General features: G+C 44.1%; 1 protein-coding gene across 1 annotated transcript in view; it reads left to right on the top strand.

The window, feature by feature from the left end:
- The window catches only part of LOC135508234 (regulator of G-protein signaling 6-like), a 60,926-nt gene continuing 36,832 nt past the window's right edge, over nucleotides 1-24,094 (top strand). Inside the window, exons 1-2 of the mRNA XM_064928282.1 lie at nucleotides 1-350; nucleotides 2,309-2,424. Of these exons, the coding sequence (XP_064784354.1) occupies nucleotides 2,335-2,424 (90 nt within the window). The 5' untranslated portion in view covers nucleotides 1-350; nucleotides 2,309-2,334. The remainder of the gene's footprint in view (nucleotides 351-2,308; nucleotides 2,425-24,094) is intronic.

Here is a 24,094-nt window from a genome sequence, read left to right as displayed (position 1 = left end):
TCTGCCTCTCGCTCTCTCTCCCTCACACACACAGACAGACAGAAACACACACAGACAGACAGAGAGGAGAAGGGAGCGCACATGTGAGTCGAGGACCTCCCTAACCGCTCAGCTCCACTCCGTACTCCCTCCCATGGCATACAGAAAACTGGAGAAGAGGAGGAATAGAGGAATACTGCAGTGACCAACCAGCTGCTCTCTCTCTCGCTGCTCCACTGCTTTCATCCTTTCTTTTTGAAATTATTTCTCCCCCCCGTTATTATACCTTTTATACCATGAACCTGCCTGCTGCTTGTTCCTAAGGACAGCAAAACAGGGAGCAGTGGACAAGGTATTCTTTTGTTGCTAAGGTAATGAATGCTTCATTAGTTGGGAGATATCAGGAGCATTGTATTGGCTGGCTGGTGTGAGTGAGGAGGATTGGCTGTGGATGATCAACTGCATGTCTGTTTTGTGCCTGTTGTACATAAACTTTTCACAGCTCAGAGTATCCTGTTGAGGCTATGGAATTAGATGGTGACTGTCAGTGCATGTACGTCAGTGCTTGTGTTCCCATCCATGTTAACGCTAACACAGACATCTACAGGACTGATGTTCTGTGACGTTAGATTTGCGTGCTTCGGAAATGAATTGTCCCCATGAATAATAGGTTGCAGCAGTTCATAGCAAGGAGCCATTGCAGGTCTTCATCTATTCACATAGGAATTTATTGTCTTGTAGGTGTCATATACTTCATACAGAATGTCTGAATGGTTGGAGAAATTGATAAAGGGAGAGCATGTTAACTTAGTTCAGTAACTCCTGGTTACTTAGACATTCTGCTAATCAATGCAGGCTGCAAACAGCTCCTCAATCCATCATCATGGTGACAATAACATTGGATAAAAAGGGGATAATGTGCATGATTACTGCTTCCTGCTCTATAGGATAATGCTCTTCATGTGTTCAACAGTTGAACTAAATCATGACTATGAAAGACTCAAAGCAACCTTGAATGTCGAGTGCTGAGCAGCTCGTGGCTTATTGGATGTATTCAATCTCATTCCGATCCTCTAACCATTATAGCCTTTATTTGTTATGGATTACAATGCATCAGGTGGCCACACTTCAAGAAACAATAATTGTACTGAAACTCACTTAGGCAAAATGTTGTTTTACTGAGTTATACTATGTATGAAACTTTAATTTCATGCAATTTTTTAACAGAATGTGCCATGATGCTCTCTCACTGCTGATTCAGAATGCAGAGTTTCATAGCTCCTCCTTTCAGGACAACCATAATAACCTATCAGACTTTCTTGTAGTGGAACACAAACAGTTATTCAAATAAATATGATAAGGCTTTTTTTATAAAACTGTTCTTGGAAGCTTTTATCGTCCCTCTCTGTTCTACATACTCCAAAAATATGAATATGTCAAATTATGTAATCCTCTCTCTTTCTCTGCCTGACACATGATTACAAATGCTTACTTCAATCTGATACACATTATTACTCAACTGGAGAGGAATATGATTGTAGCCTTGTGAACTTAGATTATGAGAATCCTTAGTTAAGCAGAATTAATTATCCCGTAAAGAGGGAGAGAGCGAGGGAGTGAGAGAGAGAGAGAGAAACACACAGAGAGAGATGTAGTGGGATGGATATTGAATGGAGGTCATGTATAATCCCTTACGGTAGCTTTTTAAGCCTTACGTGAGTACACAGGACTGGCAAGTCTGATGAAGGCACACTATGTGGCTAATGTTGTCTTAGCTGTGCAAATGGTCAAGGTTTTACCCATAGTAGCCTAATGAATTCAATAACAGGCTTATTGCACATTACCTATGCCCAACACACTATGTACCTATTATAATTATTGTTTACAGTCTCTGACTCACCAATGTCCTGAACACCACTGAGTATCTATACCTTATCAGCAGAAGGCTGTACGATGCCTGATTATACATGACTGTCGCCAGGACATTTTGCCACTTTCACTCACAGGCCTGACATTTTTCTTGGCTTAGTCAGCTAGTTTATATTCACCTCACTGTGCTGCATTACTGCCAGGGCTTTGTTATCTGCCTGTATTGTGACAGGTGTTGTCACCTGAGAGAAGAGCAAACATTTTGGGGAATGTCATAATGGTAATAATGAACTGACCGTGTTTTTCACCCTGAACCAAGTGAATACATTGCTGTGGGGAACTGTTAATCAAATATGGGATATTTGGCCAACCTGGGTAAATGAGTGTATATTATGAATAGTCTTTGACATTGATGATGGTCCTTTCATCTAACTCCCCTCTGCTCCCTGTGTTGGTGCAGCCCCCTGAGCCTAGGACACAGCAGTCATGGAGGAGGGATCCAGAGACCAGGGACAACAGTGTGTGGGGACAACAGATCCTGAGGAGGACTCTCCCAACACAATCATCTACAGAAAGGTATGTGTCTGTATGTTCTCTGACAGCCCATAGGGCAAGATATAGGGCAATTTGATCATTTGCAAGCTGGTACAGTTTCTATAGGTAAGCACCCAATGTAGTTATCCATTGGAAGCGAATTCATTTGAGTGTTTCTGAAGCAGATTGGTACAGAATCTCACAGTGGTTTCTGACACCTCAGCGGTTTATCTCTCAATGTCTATAACACATTACATCTCAATGTCTGAGTATGACAGGAAGAGGCCTACGCACAGGCAGGTAATGAAACATGTTCTAAACCCTCTGTGTGTGTCTGCCAGAGTCAGCCATTGATGTGACCCACACTGGCCACCACACACTTTCTCTGGCAGCCCGGCAGACTGTCTGTACTCTGCAACCTTCACAACTTTTAATAAGCTCTCCATCAGTGTGGGTTTGTGGAAGAAAAGGTCCTTTTATGTGTCAGGGGTAATTATATAATCCCTATGGCACTTGAGTCTCAATGCCTGTGCTTCGATTGGAGAAGAGAGAGGAGAGGGTGAGTGGCATCTTTGGTAATAATGTAGTAGGACTCACAGGAGTGGCTGCTCCTCCAAGGGTGGGCTCGTCTGCTTTCTCTGGAGCCGCTCGTAAAGAGGTTGTTATCTTCACTCTCAGCTCTACAGCTTGCTCGGCACAGGCAGGCCCACTCAAAAACCTGCTTCTGATCATCTTAAACTCATCTCCGAACTAGTCCCTATGTGCTGATGGTTACAAAACTAAAGCAAAGAGTTGACAGATCCCGTCCCGATTCCATTCTGTTATTTTTGTCCTTTTTGCTAATGACTTTGCAATAGTGAATGGAAAAAAAGAAATGATTTGAGAAAAGAAATGGAGCCAATGGAAGATTGATGATGATATTGTTCAGGAAAAAAATGTCACTGATTGAACTTCTTTCTCTAATGTCTGTCTGAAAATGAGTATGATTATAGGAGGATAATGAGTATAATGAGCTTGTGCCATGTTCAGTGCTTAAATAAGGTTCCTAGAATGAGCTTCCACTTCCCTGGGCCACCTGGAAGAGCAGTCAGAACATAAGCAGGCTTAATGTGGTTGAATGTGGTCACACGCCATGAAGATTGAAGCAAAAGTAGACAATGTTATATCCTAGAGCAGTGGTTCCCTAGAGCAGTGGTGGGTTGGGACCAATTTGTGGGTTGAGGCAGGTGTTCAGAAGGCTCACGGGATTACAATTTTTGTGCATTGCAATAAAGATAAATATATATATATATATATATATATATATATATTATATTCAGTGCCTTCGGAATGTATTCAGACCCCTTGACTTTTTCCACATTTTGTTACGTTACAGCCTTATTCTAAAATGGATTAAAAAATAATAATTCTCAGCAATCTACACACAATACCCCATAATGACAAAGCAAAAACAGGTTTTTACACATTTTTGCAAATGTATTAAAATTAAAAACAGAAATACCTTATTTACATAAGAATTCAGACCCTTTGCTATGTGACTTGAAATTGAGCTCAGATGCATCCTGTTTCCATTGATCATCCTTGAGATGTTTCTATGACTTGGAGTCCACCTGTGGTAATTTCAAATGATTGGAAATTATTTGGAAAGGCACACACCTGTCTATATAAGGTTGACAGTGCATGTCAGAGCAAAAACCAAGTCATGAGGTCGAAAGAATTGTCCGTAGACCCCCGAGACAGGATTGTGTCGAGGCACAGATCTGTGGAAGGGTACCAAAACATTTCTGCAGCATTAAAGGTCCCCAAAAACATAGTGGCCTCCATCATTCTTAAATGGAAGAAGTTTGGAACCACCAATAATCTTCCTAGAGCTGGCTGCCCAGGCAAACTGAGCAACCGGTGGAGAAAGGCCTTGGTCAGGGAGGTGACCAAGAACCCGATGATCACTCAGACAGAGCTCCAGAGTTCCTCTGTGGAGATGGGAGAACCTTCCAGAAGGACAACCATCTCAGCAGTAGCTGCTGCTTTAATGTTTCTGGACCCCAGGACGAGTAGCTGCGGCCTTAATGTTTCTGGACCCCAGGACGAGTAGCTGCTGCCTTAATGTTTCTGGACCCCAGGACGAGTAGCTGCTGCATTAATGTTTCTGGACCCCAGGATGAGTAGCTGCTGCCTTAATGTTTCTGGACCCCAGGATGTTTCTGGACCCCAGTAGCTGCTGCATTAATGTTTCTGGACCCCAGGACGAGTAGCTGCTGCATTAATGTTTCTGGACCCCAGGACGAGTAGTTGCTGCCTTAATGTTTCTGGACCCCAGTACGAGTAGCTGCTGCCTTAATGTTTCTGGACCCCAGGATGAGTAGCTGCTGCCTTAATGTTTCTGGACCCCAGGACGAGTAGCTGCTGCATTAATGTTTCTGGACCCCAGGACGAGTAGCTGCTGCCTTAATGTTTCTGGACCCCAGGACGAGTAGCTGCTGCCTTAATGTTTCTGGACCCCAGGACGAGTAGCTGCTGCCTTAATGTTTCTGGACCCCAGGACGAGTAGCTGCTGCCTTAATGTTTCTGGACCCCAGGACGAGTAGCTGCTGCCTTAATGTTTCTGGACCCCAGGAGCTGCTGCATTAATGTAGCTGCTGCCTTAATGTTTCTGGACCCCAGGAGGAGTAGCTGATCCCTGCCTTAATGTTTCTGGATGTAGCTGCTGCCTTAATGTTTCTGGATCCCAGGACGAGTAGCTGCTGCCTTAATGTTTCTGGATCCCAGGACGAGTAGCTGCTGCCTTAATGTTTCTGGACCCCAGGAGGAGTAGCTGCTGCCTTAATGTTTCTGGACCCCAGGAGGAGTAGCTGCTGCCTTAATGTTTCTGGACCCCAGGAGGAGTAGCTGCTGCCTTAATGTTTCTGGACCCCAGGAGGAGTAGCTGCTGCCTTAATGTTTCTGGACCCCAGGAGGAGTAGCTGCTGCCTTAATGTTTCTGGACCCCAGGACGAGTAGCTGCTGCCTTAATGTTTCTGGACCCCAGGAGGAGTAGCTGCTGCCTTAATGTTTCTGGACCCCAGGAGGAGTAGCTGCTGCCTTAATGTTTCTGGACCCCAGGATGAGTAGCTGCTGCCTTAATGTTTCTGGACCCCAGGACGAGTAGCTGCTGCCTTAATGTTTCTGGATCCCAGGACGAGTAGCTGCTGCCTTAATGTTTCTGGCTGCTGCTGCCTTAATGTTTCTGGACCCCAGGGACGAGTAGCTGCCTTAATGTTTCTGGACCCCAGGACGAGTAGCTGCTGCCTTAATGTTTCTGGACCCCAGGACGAGTAGCTGCTGCCTTAATGTTTCTGGACCCCAGGATGAGTAGCTGCTGCCTTAATGTTTCTGGACCCCAGGACGAGTAGCTGCTGCCTTAATGTTTCTGGATCCCAGGACGAGTAGCTGCTGCTTTAATGTTTCTGGACCCCAGGACGAGTAGCACACTGACCACGTGTCAGTAAAGTCCTCTTATGCACTCTGGACATGCGTTGGTAGTACCCAACTCGGTAATGACCTTCAGGTTGCTAATGGCCTGGTACTCAGGGCTCTACTGTCCCTCTAACCACTCTGACATCAATGCAAATGCAATTGAAAATCACATCAAACACTTATCAAAACAGTAGGCCTATAGTACTTTTTAAATTCACCTCCCTGTTATAATCAAGTTGAAGAAAGAAGTTCAACAACAGGTTGAAACTGAGTGGAAAACATGGTCATTGTGGATGTTGTTTCAAAGTCTAACACAAGGAAATGGACGTGGAAGGTGATGATTCATTCAAAACACTCTTCACATATTAGGGTTTATGTATACACATAGTCCGGAAAAAAATGAATTACAATGATAATTGTGCCCCTATACAATACCTAGCCTACTGCATATTATGCACAGCAGTAAAAAAATAACAAAAACTGATTTCAGATGTCTATGTTACATAATTGGTCTAGCCTATTCTCCAAAATTAAACAAATTATAGTAATCGCCTTTGAGTGTGAACTGTATTATTATTATGGATGGACTGGTTATCTTGTGCTATACTTCAAACTTTCTATTCATGATACTGGGAGAGAACTTATAGGCCTAAGCGATGCTGTAGGTTCATTGATTTTGCAAGGCGGCTAAGCCTACAATTTTATTGAATTTGTATTTGATTTTGAATAGCCTAGTAATAGGGCATTTTTTATATATTCATAAATAATAGGCTGACACATCTTTAGCTACAGAATATCTCACCCCCATGTGTTTCCATCTCTTCCTCTCTCTCCTTCATTCCTTTCTCCAATGTACAGAGAGAGGGGCTGTCAACAGTTTAATTAAATATGTTTTGTTGTGAAAACATGTTACTATCGATGTTCCCGAACAGATTTCGCAAGGTTTCCCAAATGAATCACTGGGTAGCTGTCACTATCTGACCTTAGTTCCTTTATTTTGTCTTTGTGTTAGTATGGTCAGGGCGTGAGTTGGGGTGGGCAGTCTGTTCGTTTTCTAGGTTGTGTTTATGTGTTTGGCCTGGTAACAATCAATCAGAGGCAGGTGTCGTTCGTTGTCTCTGATTTAGAATCATACTGGGGTAGCCTTTCCCACCTGTGTTTTGTGGGTGAATGTTTTCTGTTCAGTGTATGTCACCTTTCAGAACTGTTTCGTGATTTAGAATCATACTGGGGTAGCCTTTCCCACCTGTGTTTTGTGGGTGAATGTTTTCTGTTCAGTGTATGTCACCTTTCAGAACTGTTTCGTTTCATTCTCCGTTGTTATTTTGTTTAGTGTTCTGAAGAAATAAATGAACATGGACATGTACCACGCTGCATATTGGTCCGATCTCTCCTACTCCTCCCCAGACGAGGACGATGATCGTTACAGTCGCTGCAGGAACGGGGTTGGAGAGCCCATGGCATACAACATTTTGGCGAAATATCACCTGTGGAGCAGCGAGAGGCTGCATGCTCCTCAACCAGTGGTGGATGCCTGGACTGATAGAAACTGAGTAGCCTAAAAAAGGAACCGGCCGGCAAAGTGGCCTCCATTCACTATTGGAGTGCATATGGATGACATCTTTTTTCCCCTGTCCCTGTCCTTGCCCATTTGATAATGGCTCATTCTATATCGAAACTAATTTTACATGTTAGCAAAGACAAGATTACATTTAGAATAGTGAAAATATGATCACTTGATGAGAGAACAGCTGTGCAGCCTGAGGCAAGCAACAGAGTGCAAGCTTTTTTTGATACTTTCTCAAATCATCAACAGCCTATAGTCACATCATGCAGCCCATATATTTTTGATTTCTAAGCCCTTCTATGGTTTGTATCATTCATAACTAAAGTTGCCAAAAAACTCTAAATATAGTGTTTAAGACCTGTTTCAAATGGTCACTTTTACACTTAATATACAGTTGAAGTCAGAAGTTAACATACACCTTAGCCAAGTGTAATTCCTGACATTAAATCCTAGTAGAAATTCCCGGTCTTAGGTCAGTTAGGATCGCCACTTTATTTTAAGAATGTGAAATGTCAGAATAATAGTAGAGAGAAATATTACTTCAGCTTTTATTTCTTTCATCACATTCCCAGTGGGTCAGAACATTACATACACTCAATTAGTATTTGGTAGTATTGCCTTTAAATTGTTTAACTTGAGTCAAACGTTTCAGGTAGCCTTCCACAAGTTTCCCACAATAAGTTGGGTGAATTTTGGCCCATTCCTCCTGACAGAGCTGGTGTAACTGAGTTAGGTTTGTAGGCCTCCTTGCTCACACACGCTTTTTCAGTTCTGCCCACAAATTCTCTCTAGGATTGAGGTCAGGGCTTTGTGATGGCCACTCCAATACCCTGACTTTGTTGTCCTTAAGACACTTTTCTACAACTTTGGAAGTATGCTTGGAGTCATTGTCCATTTGGAATACCCATTTGCGACCAAGCTTTAACTCCCTGAGTGATGTCTTGAGATGTTGCTTCAAGATATCCACATCATTTCCCTGCCTTATGATGCCATCTATTCTGTGAAGTGCACCAGTCCCTCCAAACATAACGATGGTCATTATGGCCAAACAGTTTCTCCAAAAAGTGCAATCTTTGTCCCCATGTGCAGCTGCAAAAAGCAGTCTAGCTTTTTTAGGACTGTTTTGGAGCAGTGGCTTCTTCCTTGCTGAGCGGCCTTTCAGGTTATGTCGATATAGGACTCGTTTTACTGTGGATATAGATACTTTTGTACCTGTTTCCTCCAACATCTTCACAAGGTCCTTTGCTGTTGTTCTGGGATTGATTTGCACTTTTCGCACAAAAGTACTTAAATCTCTAGGAGACAGAACGCATCTCTTTCCTGAGCGGTATGACGGCTGCGTGGTCCCATGGTATTTATACTTGTGTACTATTGTTTGTACAGATGAACATGGTACCTTCAGGCATATGGAAATTACTCCCAAGGATGACCAGAATTGTGGAGGTCTACAATCTTTTTTTCTTCCCATGATGTCAAGCAAAGAGGCACTGAGTTTGAAGGTAGGCCTTGAAATACATTCACAGGTACACCTCTTATGACTCAAATTATGTCAATTAGCCTATCAGAAGCTTCTAAAGCCATTACATAATTTTCTGGAATTTTCCAAGCTGTTTAAAGGCACAGTCACCTTAGTGTATGTAAACTTCTGTCCCACTGGAATTGTGATACAGTGAATTATATGTGAAATAATCTGTCTGTAAACAATTGTTGGAAAAATGACTTGTGTCATTCACAAAGTAATGTCCTAACCAACTTGCCAAAACTATAGTTTGTTAACAAGAAATTTGTGGAGTGTATGTAAACTTCCGACTTCAACTGTAGCCACTCTGAAATGGGAAAAATATCCTTTATTTTTTATTCAGTTAAGTTCAATTATATATTTTTTAAATATAAAATCATTTAATATAAAATAATGTTGTGGGACATATAAGCATATCTTTGCTAAATGAACAAGCCTACAGCCTATGACATGGCACATAGTGTAAGGGTTTTCCTCTGGTGAAAGAGAAGCGGACCAAAATGCAGCGTGGTGGTTATTCATGTTCTTTAATAAAAGGAACTAGACATGAAATAACTAACAAAACAATACATGTGCGAAAACCTAAACAGTCCTATCTGGTGCAAACACAGAGACAGGAACATACAAAGCAAACTATGGTCAGGATGTGACAGTACCCCCCCCCCCCAAGGTGCGGACTCCGGCCGCAAAACCTGAACCTATCGGGGAGGGTCTGGGTGGGCATCTGTCCACGGTGACGGCTCTGGTGCTGGACGTGGCCCCCACTTCACCGTAGTCTTTGTCCCCCACCTTGTCCCCGTCCGTGTGCACCTGGCTACGGCGACCCTACTTAATGACACGGGACTGAGGGGCATCTCGGGACAGAGGGGCATCTCGGGACAGAGGGGCATCTCGGGACAGAGGGGCATCTCGGGACAGAGGGGCATCTCGGGACAGAGGGGCATCTCGGGACAGAGGGGCATCTCGTAACAGCGGGGCATCTCGGGACAGAGGGCAGCTCGGGACAGAGTGGCAGCTCGGGACAGAGGGGCTCCTCAGACTCCGGCAGCAGCGCCGGACAGGCGGGAGACTCCGGCAGCAGCGCCGGACAGACGGGAGACTCCGGCAGCAGCGCCGGACAAGCGGGAGACTCCGGCAGCACAGGAGAGGAGGAAGGCTCTGGCAGATCCTGGCTGACTGGCGGTTCTGGCAGATCCTGGCTGACTTGCGGATCTGGAAGAGTCTGGCTGACTGGCGGATCCGGAAGATTCTGACTGACTGGCGGATCTGGAAGATCCTGGCTGACTGGCGGATCTGAAAGAGTCTGGCGGATCTGGAAGAGTCTGGCAGACTGGCGGATCTGGAAGAGTCTGGCAGACTGGCGGATCTGGAAGAGTCTGGCAGACTAGCGGATCTGGAAGAGTCTGGCAGACTGGCGGATCTGGAAGAGTCTGGCAGACTGGCGGATCTGGAAGAGTCTGGCTGACTGGCGGATCTGGAAGAGTCTGGCTGACTGGCGGATCTGGAAGAGTCTGGCTGACTGGCGGCTCTGGCTGCTCCATGCAGACTGGCAGCTCTGGCGGCTTCTTGCAGACTGGCAGCTCTGGCGGCTTCTTGCAGACTGGCAGCTCTGGCTGCTCCATGCAGACTGGCAGCTGTGGCAGCTCCTTGCAGACTGGCAGCTCCTTGCAGACTGGCTGCTCCATGCAGACTGGCAGCTCTGGCTGTTCCATGCAGTCTGACAGCTCTGGCTGCTCCATGCAGACTGGCAGCTCTGGCTGCGCTGAACAGGCAGGAGACTCCAGCAGCGCTGTAGAGGAGGAAGGCTCTGGCAGCGCTAAACAGGCGGGAGACTCCGGCAGCGCAGGAGAGGAAGACTCTGGCAGCGCTGGAGAGGCGAGGTGCACTGTAGGCCTGATGCGTGGTGCTGGCACTGGTGGTACTGGGCCGAGGACACGCACAGGAAGCCTGGTGCGGGGAGCTGCCACCGGAGGGCTGGTGCGTGGAGGTGGTACTGGGTAGACCGGACCGTGCAGGCGCACTGGAGCTCTTGAGCACTGAGCCTGCCCAACCTTACCTGGTTGAATACTCCCGGTCGCTCTGCCAGTGCGGCAAGGTGGAATAGCCCGCACTGGGCTATGCAGGCGAACCGGGGACACCGTGCGCAAGGCTGGTGCCATGAAAGCCGGCCCAAGGAGACGGACTGGGGACCAGATGCGTAGAGCCGGCTTCATAGCATTTGGCTCGACGCTCAATCTAGCCCGGCCGATACGCGGAGCTGGAATATACCGCATCGGGCTATGCGCCCGCACTGGGGACACCGTGCGCACCACAGCATAACATGGTGCCTGCCCGGTCTCTCTAGCCCCCGGTAACCACAGGAAGTTGACGCAGGTCTCCTACCTGGCTTTGCCATACTTCCTGTGAGCCCCCCCCCCCCCAAGAAAATTTTGGGGCTCTCTCCCGGGCTTCCATCCGCGTCGCCGTGCTGCCTCTTCATACCAGCGCCTCTCCGCTTTCTTCGCCTCCAGTTCTTCCTTGGGGCGGCGATATTCTCCAGGCTGATCCCAGGGTCCTTTACCGTCCAGTTCATCCTCCCATGTCCATTCCTCTTTGAGCTGCTCCTGTTGCCTCTTCTCCTGCTGCACCTTGGGCCAGCTACACTCCCCTGGTTTAGCCCAGGGTCCTCTCCCTTCGAGGATTTCTTCCCAAGTCCAGAAGTCCTTTTTACGCTGCTCCTGCTGCTGTTGCCTGTTGTCACGCCGCTTGGTCCTGTTGTGGTGGGTGATTCTATAAGGGTTTTCCTCTGGTGAAAGAGAAGCGGACCAAAATGCAGCGTGGTGGTTATTCATGTTCTTTAATAAAAGGAACTAGACATGAAATAACTAACAAAACAATACATGTGCGAAAACCTAAACAGTCCTATCTGGTGCAAACACAGAGACAGGAACATACAAAGCAAACTATGGTCAGGGTGTGACACATAGCCAGATAACATACTGTACTCCAAGTCATATTCTGTTCTTCTGAAATACATGTTCTTCATATCATACTATTTTTATTGTGATGGTGTATATTGAACAGATTTTTGACTTTTATAAATGCAGATGTTCCAAAGGTGCACATCAGAGGCTTGTATGCATGAAGGCCTGGAGATGCTAAATGTATTTATGTTAATTAACCGTCAATTACTGTGAGACCGGTAGACTTTTGCATGACAATAATTGGCTGACAAAACTTCATGACTATCACAGACCTAATAATTGATTTAGTGTTTGTTTTTATGCCACAGTACACGGTAAAACGTGTTAAAAGTTATAAGACAAATCTTTACTAGGCCTTCTAGACCCACAGATATCATATTCAATTAATAGGGATTTTACATGTAATTCTATGATTACACCTGTAAAAAAGAGTCCTGTACCGATATGAAATTAAATCGACTTTCACTCCTGAGCTTGACAACTAGGCCCCGATTGATTTTGTTATAATGTTTGAGCATAAGAAAATAGCATTCACCATCTCAAAGTGTGTAGAATTGCAGGAAATTGGATTTAAAACTACATTAAATTGACGGCTTCAAAAGTTCTTGCCCAGGGCCCAGACACAATTCAGCTCCTTGTCATGCCCACCACCTAAGACCCTTTTTGATACAGAAAAAAACCCTGCATTGTTACAAATAATATCATTATTATATAGTAAATGTCTTAAAATTGGTCACAAGAGCCCATACTCAAATCTACATTCAGTTAAATATTTTTAACAAGAGGGTATTGTTAATATATTTTTTACTTTTCTTTGGTCTGTGTTTGTTTTTTCACCGCTCAAACCTCATGGTGGGTTGCGACACAAAAGACATCTCAATTGGTGGGTCACAAAGTCAAATAGTTTAGGAACCCCTGTCCTACATTACGACATCTACACACTTCAATGTCATAAATATTCACTCTCCGTAGATTGCAGACAGCTTTTTCAGCCTCTGATTGTTCCTGGCAGATGTACTCTGACAGTAAATCGTTGCCTGGCCTGAGGGCTGCCAATGCTTCCCGATGATGGCCTCAGTAATCACATTAGAAATGTATTTTTCATGCTCCTTATTCAGCTTCCTTTTGAGCTGCAGGCATTCAAATCAAATCAGTCAATCAAATCAAATTGTATTTGTCACATGCTTTGTGAACAGCAGGTGTAGACTAACAGTGAAATGCTTACGGGTCCTTTTCCAACAATGCAGATTTAAAGAAAAAAAAGTAGAAATAGTGACACGAGGAATAAATACACAGTGAATTACGAATAACAATGACGAGTAAAAATAACATGGCTATATACAGGAAGTACCAGTACAAAGTTGAAGCAGGGGTACGAGGTAATTGAGGTAACGATGTACATATACTGTAGTTATGGTAAAAGTGACAAGGCAACAGGAGAAATAATGGAGAGTAGCAGCAGCGGGTAGCTGCTAGCTATTTCGCAGTCTTGTTTAGCAGTCAAATCAAATCAAATCAAATGTTATTTGTCACATACACATGGTTAGCAGATGTTAATGCGAGTGTAGCGAAATGCTTGTGCTTCTAGTTCCGACAATGCAGTAATAACCAACAAGTAATCTAACTACAAATTCCTAAACTACTGTCTTATACACAGTGTAAGGGGATAAAGAATATGTACATAAGGATATATGAATGAGTGATGGTACAGAGCAGCATAGGCAGCATCCACCAAGCAACTCTATCATCTTGAAGCACTATGTTTTGTCAGGTAGCTTATGCTACAACAGGGGTGCAGTGTTGCAGTTGAGGTGGTGAAGGACTCTATCCCAGCCCCCCGGCATGCTAATGGCCCTCTGGGCAGGCGGCCTGGCATAGTCAGTGTGAGGTGATGCTGGAGCTGCTGAGGTAAGACCAGATGGTCATCAATACGCTCTGCCACCTGGGAATAGGCAAGGACCATCGTCCCCTAATCCTGGTCGCACATCAGCCTGGAAGAAATGTATTATCCTAACGCAAAGAGCAACAGACAGTTACAGTACAGCCCACTAGGTATGAAAACATCATGAGGGGTTTTCACCCCAGTCTCTGTAGCTGGGAAGATGAAGCTGTCGTACATGGGGCCATTCACTGCATGAACATTAGTGCCATGTCTAAGCCTGTCTTTTGTTGAGAGTGAGTTGTAATAATATTAACCTGGATGTGCAGTTAGATGAAACTGACTGTGATGACTACACAGAAAGTGGAGAATGCCTGTCCAGGTCTGGTCTTAACAGCGTTGTATTGAATCTCAGAGAGGAATTGTTGAAGCAAACAAGGCAATAACTGTGGCACACTTTAGAGAGAGCTCGATATGTAGTGGATGCACACACACACACATACTATTTTGCTATCCTTATGGGGACCAAACAATTGATTCCCATTCAAAATCCCATTTCCTAACCCCAAACTTAATCTGTAACCCTAACTCTAACCCTAAACCTAACCCTAATTGTAACCCCAACCCTAAACTTAACCCCTAAGCTTAAAATAGCTGTTTTCCTTGTGGAGACTGGCAAAGGAGTCAGGCCACAGCTCAGCTCCAACGGGGTAAAGCTCATTAACTATTAATAGACAAGTCAGATATCCAGTCTCCAGGACAAATTGTTCCTTGTTCTTCTGTGACACTGCCCCAGGTCTGGGTTCTTCTCTGTGGTGGTGTCTTGCTGTATACACCGCACATTTTTACTCAGGGACTCATGGGACCCATGGCATGCTTTCTCTCTCTGCCTAGGAGAATCATGTGTTGGTCCTGTATTTCATCTCTGTTTGTAATCAAGTGTTTAAGTGTGGGATATGAATGTTGTTATGCATCCCATTTGTACCTGAATTGTGAGTGTATAGATGTGCTTTGCTTGGTGGTATCAACCTCCAGTCCAGATGCTTTTTGAACAGTGTGTTGATTGTGAGTGACTAACACAGAAATGAGTCCTGCTGAGACAGAGTTGATGAGGCAATTTGTTGTGCCAACGCCTGTTGGGCATTCTGAGAGTAATGTTTCATTACAGCTCCATTCTCTGTGGCTCCACTGTGCAGAAAGCACACCCTGCCTAAAGTTAGTGTTCCAACACAACACATACAGTAGCCCACTCCATGTACTTTCTAAAATACAGCTATTTTCAATGGGAATGTTCTTTTGCTTGGTGGATGTACTCGTTAGGCTGATTTAAAGAAGTACTCCAGACGTTTAAAAAAAACACTTTTACTGTTGAAAAGCAATATCCCAAGTAGAAATACAGTAAAGTACACATGCTAAAGGGTACAAAAATATGTTTTCATCAAAATAGTGTTTTTTAGATATAATTGCAAACTTCAAGGAGTAGGGAGGACATTGGTGGGAAGTCATGCTATGTCATGATTTACTTAGACCATCTTTTGAGATGTGCCTTTTGTTAAGTAAATTAGGTGTTAAATTAGGTGAAAAGGAGACTGGAGTGCCACTTTTAGCCTGTGTCCTTAGAGTGAGAAGATATATATGTGTTTACGGACATATTCAATCAATCCCTATACCAGTCTGTTGTTCCCACATGCTTCAAGAGGGCCACCATCGTTCCTGTTCCCAAGAAAGCTAAGGTAACTGAGCTAAACGACTACCGCCCCGTAGCACTCACTTCCGTCATCATGAAGTGCTTTGAGAGACTAGTCAAGGACCATATCACCTCCACCCTACCTGACACCCTAGACCCACTCCAATTTGCTTACCGCTCAAATAGGTCCACAGACGATGCAATCTCAACCACACTGCACACTGCCCTAACCCATCTGGACAAGAGGAATACCTATGTGAGAATGCTGTTCATCGACTACAGCTCGGCATTCAACACCATAGTACCCTCCAAGCTCGTCATCAAGCTCGAGACCCTGGGTCTCGACCCCGCCCTGTGCAACTGGGTACTGGACTTCCTGAGGGGCCGCCCCCCGGGTGGTGAGGGTAGGTAACAACATCTCCTCCCCGCTGATCCTCAACACTGGGGCCCCACAAGGGTGCGTTCTGAGCCCTCTCCTGTACTCCCTGTTCACCCACGACTGCGTGGCCACGCACGCCTCCAACTCAATCATCAAGTTTGCGGACGACACAACAGTGGTAGGCTTGATTACCAACAACGACGAGACGGCCTACAGGGAGGAGGTGAGGGCCCTCGGAGTGTGGTGTCAGGAAAATAACCTCACACTCAACGTCAACAAAACTAAGGAGATGATTGTGGACTTCAGGAAACAGCAGAGGGAACACCCCCTATCCACATCGATGGAACAGTAGTGGAGAGAGTAGCAAGTTTTAAGTTCCTCGGCATACACATCACAGACAAACTGAATTGGTCCACTCACACAGACAGCATCGTGAAGAAGGCGCAGCAGCGCCTCTTCAACCTCAGGAGGCTGAAGAAATTCGGCTTGTCACCAAAAGCACTCACAAACTTCTACAGATGCACAATCGAGAGCATCCTGGCGGGCTGTATCACCGCCTGGTACGGCAACTGCTCCGCCCTCAACCGTAAGGCTCTCCAGAGGGTAGTGAGGTCTGCACAACGCATCATCGGGGGCAAACTACCTGCCCTCCAGGACACCTACACCACCCGATGTTACAGGAAGGCCATAAAGATCATCAAGGACATCTACCACCCGAGCCACTGCCTGTTCACCCCGCTATCATCCAGAAGGCGAGGTCAGTACAGGTGCATCAAAGCTGGGACCGAGAGACTGAAAAACAGCTTCTATCTCAAGGCCATCAGACTGTTAAACAGCCACCACTAACATTGAGTGGCTGCTGCCTACACACTGACACTGACTCAACTCCAGCCACTTTAATAATGGGAATTGATGGGAAATGATGTAAATATATCACTAGCCACTTTAAACAATGCTACCTTATATAATGTTACTTACCCTACATTATTCATCTCATATGCATACGTATATACTGTACTCTATATCATCGACTGCATCCTTATGTAATACATGTATCACTAGCCACTTTAACTATGCCACTTTGTTTACATACTCATCTCATACGTATATACTGTACTCTATATCATCGACTGCATCCTTATGTAATACATGTATCACTAGCCACTTTAACTATGCCACTTTGTTTACATACTCATCTCACATGTATATACTGTACTCGATACCATCTACTGTATCTTGCCTATGCTGCTCTGTACCATCACTCATTCATATATCCTTATGTACATATGCTTTATCCCCTTACACTGTGTATAAGACAGTAGATTAGGAATTGTTAGTTAGATTACTTGTTGGTTATTACTGCATTGTCGGAACTAGAAGCACAAGCATTTCGCTACACTCGCATTAACATCTGCTAACCATGTGTATGTGACAAATAACATTTGATTTGATTTGATTTATAAACATAATGTCTACTTCAACTGATATATTAGTCTCAGTCAAGTAATTCTGCTGATATGTTAACCATCTGTTATGTTTTACCAGCCCTCTGAGACGTAAAACCCATTACTGTTCAGTACACATGATGAAACATGTTTACACCATATTACACAGCAGATTCAATTTGGACTAAATAGCTGTAATCATACTGTCTATTGTCTCTTGGGTGCAACAAAAGTCGCACAGTACATGTCAGATATATACTGGTTCTCTCTCTCTCTCTCTCTCTCGCTCGCTCTCTCTCTCTCTCTCTCTCTCTCTCTCTCTGCCTTCCCTCATCTCTACCCCTCTGTCCAACTCTCTCTCTCTCTCATTGTCTATTCCTTCACTCTCATTCTCTTACACTCTATTCCTCTGCTTATTGCACATGAATAATTGAAGCTCATTTCAAGCATTCCATTTTTAGAGAAATATCGTGTCGATTGGGACGTCATTCCTCTCCTTTCTTTTATTCATGTGCATCACATTTATTCTCATCAGTTTGTATTTTTATCCCTTGATGTGACACATAAATGTGGAGAGTTTGGGAGGAAAATAATGACTGGATATATTTACATTTTTGGAATATATTTTAGTTTGTTGTGTCCTCAAAAGTAGAATTTTAAATTAAATTGAACCGAGCTATGCAATCAATCAGGGAATGACAGACCGAAAAGTATACATCTCTCATACAGCAGCTAGTGCCAAACATACTGTATTACCCCTCACTCAGCAACAGCTCCTACCCACTGATGAACAGGAGACTGTATAGAGAGCGGCTCTCACCTCTCCTTACCCCTCAGTCCATTATCTCACCACAGGAAGGACTTGGCACAGTTTGGGATTGTTGATTTTGTACCTTTAGCTGTGAGAGACACAAGCAGGAATGCTCTCCACTGGAGCAGGTCTGAGGATAGAAGTGTGCCTGCCTGTCTGCCTGCCTGCCACCGACCATGACTCACTCGCCAATCACCGCCAAGTGCCTCTGGGAGACTGGAGGATAGTGGAGGATATCTGAATACTCCAAAAGACTCTCCCCATCATAGGTGTCCACTGGCTCCTCTTCACGGTTCCTGTATGCAGTTTAGATAACACGGTCCAAATGGACACATTGGTTATCAACTCTACTGCTGGGTATGAGGCCTCCTGCTACTTTATCAAGCATGAATGGTTTTACAAGCGTGTCCACTGGTGCCAAGGCAGGCCTATCAGAAGTGCTGGTATGGTGTCACTCATACGGTTGTACTAAAGCTTGTGTATCGAGACCAGGCTGGGTCTCTAAACTCTCTGCATATTTCACTTTTGATACTGTTATATTATAAAGGCCAAACTACACAAATTGTAGTTAACTCAAACTGTTACATAACATTAACGCTCCCTTTCTTTAGTAAGTAATGGACTTTCTGAAAGTTACTTTACCCATCCAAATTATAATAATGCAGATAGCCAAAAACAAATCGTGGAGGTCTTGTATTCGATCAGTCACACTATGTGGGTATACTGTGTTAAAAGGATTATTCACCACTCAATAGTGAAAACGCTGTGATGGAAATGAAGGGATTTGCTCCAGCTAGCTAGGGGAAATCCTCTCAGTGTGGATTCTGTCTCTTCTCTCGCTGTCTGTACTGGTACTCCCACTCAACTGCAGTCAAAAGGAGCACATTAAATAGAGACACAGGCACACAAGAGATGTTTGTCGTGCTCATTAGGGCAGATGCATGGGGTTCCATATGTGTACATACGGTGATGCAGGGCTCCCCGCAGGCAGGGCACCGCTGTGAGCTTGGCAGGGGGAAGGTTGGCAGGAGGGTGTAGGGAGGGATCAGGCGCCACGCTGCCCCACTTCTGCATGCTCCACAACCCCCTGCGTCGCACCTCACCCATTGCAGGCGGAAAATACAGCTTAGAACTCCATAGTAGCGTAAACGGAACATGTCTTAAATATCATCACACAGTAGATTAATCCAGAAACTGGGTGTGCAGATCACTGATGACAACCCACCTCATAGGGTTAGAGTTGAAGATGATTTTTAGCCATATATCAATCAGTTGAAATGCAATCAGGTGGGCTCTGAAATCTTTTATGACGCTGATCGACAATGATTCCCCTGTCCTTTTGTGTGTGTGACGTGTAAACAGAATAGCTGCTCTCGTCATCTCTCTGCCTGCCTAGGTGAAAGGACCGAATCCTCCCTGGTCTGACATTGTGACATGTCTGACAGGCAGGCGTGTGACTGGCAGGCCTCTCACTGTGGCGCTGCGGTGCTGCTGACACAGTGAATTAAGAGCTGGACTACAGAGTTGGACCATCCATTAGATCATCAGTCTGTGGCCATTTATTCATTCTATCAGAGAAGTAGAGCAACGTGAGGCTCAGTGGACCTGCCACAGTCAAACTAAACACTTATTCTATTGTATTCTACCAGTTGTTTGGTTCTTCTAACAGAGCCTCTCTGTTAGTCTCATCCTCATCATGCAATCTTTCGGCATTCGGTTCCACCTTCAAATGAAGCACCGACTTCGATAGAGACACATTCAAACCTCTGGAGGTGTTTCTAAAGCAATGCTCCTCTACTTCCACCGTCCCACATTTTGCTCTTACTCGTCTGCTTTGTGAGGGGAGTGTTTTTGTTAAATGCTCCAGTAGATTTTCACACTGAATACTGTTTCTGTGTTGGGCTCGCAGCCACTGATGCGTGGTTCTGTGGACTACACATTCTGTCTCCTCAGAGAAAAGCCACAATGAATATTGATGTGTTTCACTATTGTCACCAAATAAAGTCGGGGAGAGACATTGTTGCTCATGTAAAACTCTTTCAGCAATTTAACATATCACCATCTGCTCTCCTTTTCTGTCTGATTTGATGACAATCTGAGGCATACAGATGAGTTTTCCTCAAAATAGCATTTGAATCATCTCCATGTAGCACAAGTCATCAGGTCTGTAAGGTAATGATGGACTGTGGTGTTCCTGGAGTGTTGGAGGGGCTTGTTAATTGCCTGTCTGATGAGGGTGAAGCAGGGATGAGTCACCCGCCCTTAATGTTAATCATCACAGCCAACTGATCTTCCTGGAGAGCCCTCAGAGGGCCAGACTATTGGCCTGGATTCAGAACATGGACCTGCATCAAAATAGCTTTTCAGGATTCACTGACAGCTCACCCATTGGAACCATTCTGTTTTTTCTTCTTGTGTTTCTTGTTGTCAGAAAGCCACAGCTCAATGGCGGAATAGGCAATAAACTAAAGAAACAGGAAAAAATACAATCTGGTTTGAATGTTCTCAATCATATATCATTTTTAAGCTATTGTCCCAGAACACAATATCACCATACCTAATCCATATGGCTAAGCCAAGTTATAAGTTCAGAGAGGATTGACTACAGTTTTGTAACAACCAGTAGAATATAGAAAATACAGTACATAACATAACCAGAATATACAGGTAACTGCCAAAATAAAGGAAACACTTGAGTAAATGAGGGATACAAAGTATATTAAAAGCAGGTGCTTCCACACAAGTGTGGTTCTTATTAAAACATCCCATCATGCTTAGGGTCATGTATAAAAATTCCCAGTTGCACATTATTTTGTCTACCATGGCTAAAAGAAGAGATCTCAGTGACTTTGAAAGAGGGGTCTCAAAGGAGCATAGGGGGTTTAAAGTGTGTGTGTGTGTGTGTGTGTGTGTGTGTGTGTGTGTGTGTGTGTGTGTGTGTGTGTGTGTGTGTGTGTGTGTGTGTGTGTGTGTGTGTGTGTGTGTGTGTGTCACCAGATGTCAACACAATTGAAAACTTATGGGAGATTTGGTAGTGGCACCTGTGACAGCATTTTCCACCAACATCAACAAAACACCAAATTCGGCAATTGCTCGTGGAAGAATGGTGTCATACACCCATTTGTAGAATCTATGCCAAGATGCATTGAAGCTGGCAGCTGGTGGTGGCCCAACGCCCTATTATTAAGAGACTTTATGTTGGTGTTTCCTCCTTCCTTTTAGCAGTTACCTGTACATAACCAGTTTGAATGTTTTAATATCATGTTGGCAGACAGATTTTCAAGTAAAGAAAGTTATACTACCTAACATTTCGTGTCAGATACCACAATAATTTCTCTATCTTTCACTCTCTCTCACTTTCTCTCTCTCAACTAAGTGCAGAATCTATCAGAGGTGAAATAACATTCAGTAAACCTACAATGGTTCAAAAACTGCTTACCTTTACCTGGTACAGTGCTCATTTTTGAAGATGCTGAATTAGAAGATGCTCATTTTTGAAGGCCCTAAATTTGAGCCTGCGTTAACTTAAAGTGGAGATTAGTCTTCATAAGGGCAGAGGGAAGACGGAAAGAGAGCCCTGAAGCTTTTAAGCTCACAATAATCATGGTAATCGATACGGCCCACAGAAGAGTTAAGGCTATGCTGTAGTCAGATTGAAACATGAGAAGAAGCTAATATGGTTATTCCCACGGTCTGATGCGGTACCAGAAATTGAGTTACCAACAAATGCACATTTGTAAATATATGTGCATTTTTCATTGAGCAACGTTTTGGATTTGAACCTTTTTTTGTATGCTGCTAATCCCCTGAAGGACTAATTGTCTCTGCGATGCTGTCACATACAGTGCATATTCACTGGGAGAATGGAGGAGAGAGCCTCTCCAGAACAGAGAAGCGCTGTAGGCTTTACTTGAAAGTCTGATAGATGTTGACTTCACAGCCCAAGCAGAGTAGCACTGTGTTAGAAGAACTGTGGAAACTAGGCCATGGAATCCCATTACAGACACACTGACCATGCTCTGACTGCCTGGGACTATGGTTACAGATGGTGGTTAGAGAATAATATGATTTAGCCAAGGTACTATGGTGCAAAATCTTATCTGGGACACATCAGAATCAGATTTAGAATCAGAAGCACCTTTATTCACCAAGTACATTTACACATACTCAGAATTGTACTTGGTAATATGGTGCTGCTAGTGATAGACAACATTTAATGTTAGAGACAGATTACAGACAACAGAGTTTCAATACATTATATTCAATTAGATAGAGTGAGCATAGAGCTATAAGCGAATGTGCAGATATACAAATGTACAGTGGGTATACGGTTGACATACAGTGGATGTACAAATGTACAGTATCAGTATGAATATACTGTACATTTTGTGATAAGCCCAATGTGTTCTGTTTGCTGAATACCACTGGCCAGACTACAGTTTGATCTGGAGCTACTGCAACTTAACATGCAGCTTCTACAAAAGGCACTGTATTCTGTGCCAAGACGACAGTACAACAGTTTTTCCAATTAAATGTCTGCAACACTCATGAACTTGTGCACAGCAGGATCCATCTAAACGTGCTTTGCATAAAATAAGTATGAATAACATTAGGTGATTTTTGATATCTACATTTCAGCTCACTCTGGTTTAGGTAAAAACTGGCCAACATTACTCAATATCACATTTAAGGGATGGGTTATCTCTACTATGAAACTTGGCCCCCCAGAAATGACGGGCCTCATTTCCACGGTCTGACAGGAGCATCAGCAAACACTACTTCTCTGGGGAGAATTTGACATTTCACATTTCCGAGTCACATATTTGCCTTTTTCTCTCTTTCATGTCCTTAATTCCTGGTGCATTAACAGCTTACCCGTGTTTTGGAGAGAAATATTCCAATTCCTTTCCTGAAATATGTCCTTCAGCAAGGGCCTTTGTAGAGGGAAATTACAAGATAATTGGGATGTTCAAAGTCCCGAGGCAGGTATTGCCAAGCCGTTCGCCTGCAAACTAACTCACTGAATTACAAGCAGCTGTCACGCTCAGATAGGACCAGCAGAGAGAGAAACACAGAAATGATATTTCACATCATTTTGAAATATAGTGGCAGGATATTAGATTACAAAGCATGGCTCATGTCTCAGTGGGTAGAGTCTTCAATAATGCTGGGGTGTACTGGTCCAGTAGCAAATTCCACCTCCACTGACATTATAGTTTGTTATTTTTGTTCTCCACTGAAGTAAAATAATAAAAGATGAATAAGCGGCTATACATTTGAGCATTTGGTTACTGCTGTGCTGCAGTCAACCACTCCACAAATGTCTTGTTAACAAACTATAGTTTTTGCAAGTCGGTAAGGACATCTACTTTGTTTTTCCAACAATTGTTTACAGACAAATTATTTAACTTATAATTCACTGTATCACAATTCCAGTGGGTCAGAAGTTTACATACACAAAGTTGACTGTGCCGTTAAACAGCTTGGAAAATGCCAGAAAATGGTGCCATGGCTTTAGAAGCTTCTGATAGGCTAATTGACATCATTCGAGTCAATTGGAGGTGTACATGTGGATGTATTTCAAGGGCCACTGTCAAAATCAGTGCCTCTTTGCTTGACATCATGGGAAAATCAAAAGAAATGAGCCAAGACCTCAGAAAACAATTGTAGACCTCCACAAGTCTGGTTCATCCTTGGGAGCAATTTCCAAATGCCTGAAGGTACAACGTTCATCTGTACAAACAATAGTACTCAAGTATAAACACCATGGGACCAAGCAGCCGTCATACCGCTCAGGAAGGAGACGTGTTCTGTTTCCTAGAGATGAATGTACTTTGGTGCAAAAAGTGCAAATCAATCCCAGAACAACAGCAAAGGACCTTGTGAAGATGCTGGAGGAAACGTATACAAAAGTATCTATATCCACAGTAAAACGAGTCCTATATCGACATAACCTGAAAGGCCGCTCAACAAGGAAGAAACCACTGCTCAAAAACCTCCATAAAAAAG

Source organism: Oncorhynchus masou, chromosome 21, assembly GCF_036934945.1.
Source record: "Oncorhynchus masou masou isolate Uvic2021 chromosome 21, UVic_Omas_1.1, whole genome shotgun sequence".
NCBI lineage: Eukaryota > Metazoa > Chordata > Actinopteri > Salmoniformes > Salmonidae > Oncorhynchus > Oncorhynchus masou.
The sequence above is the reverse complement of the archived record's forward strand: the minus strand, read 5'-3'. Positions and strand labels throughout refer to the sequence as shown.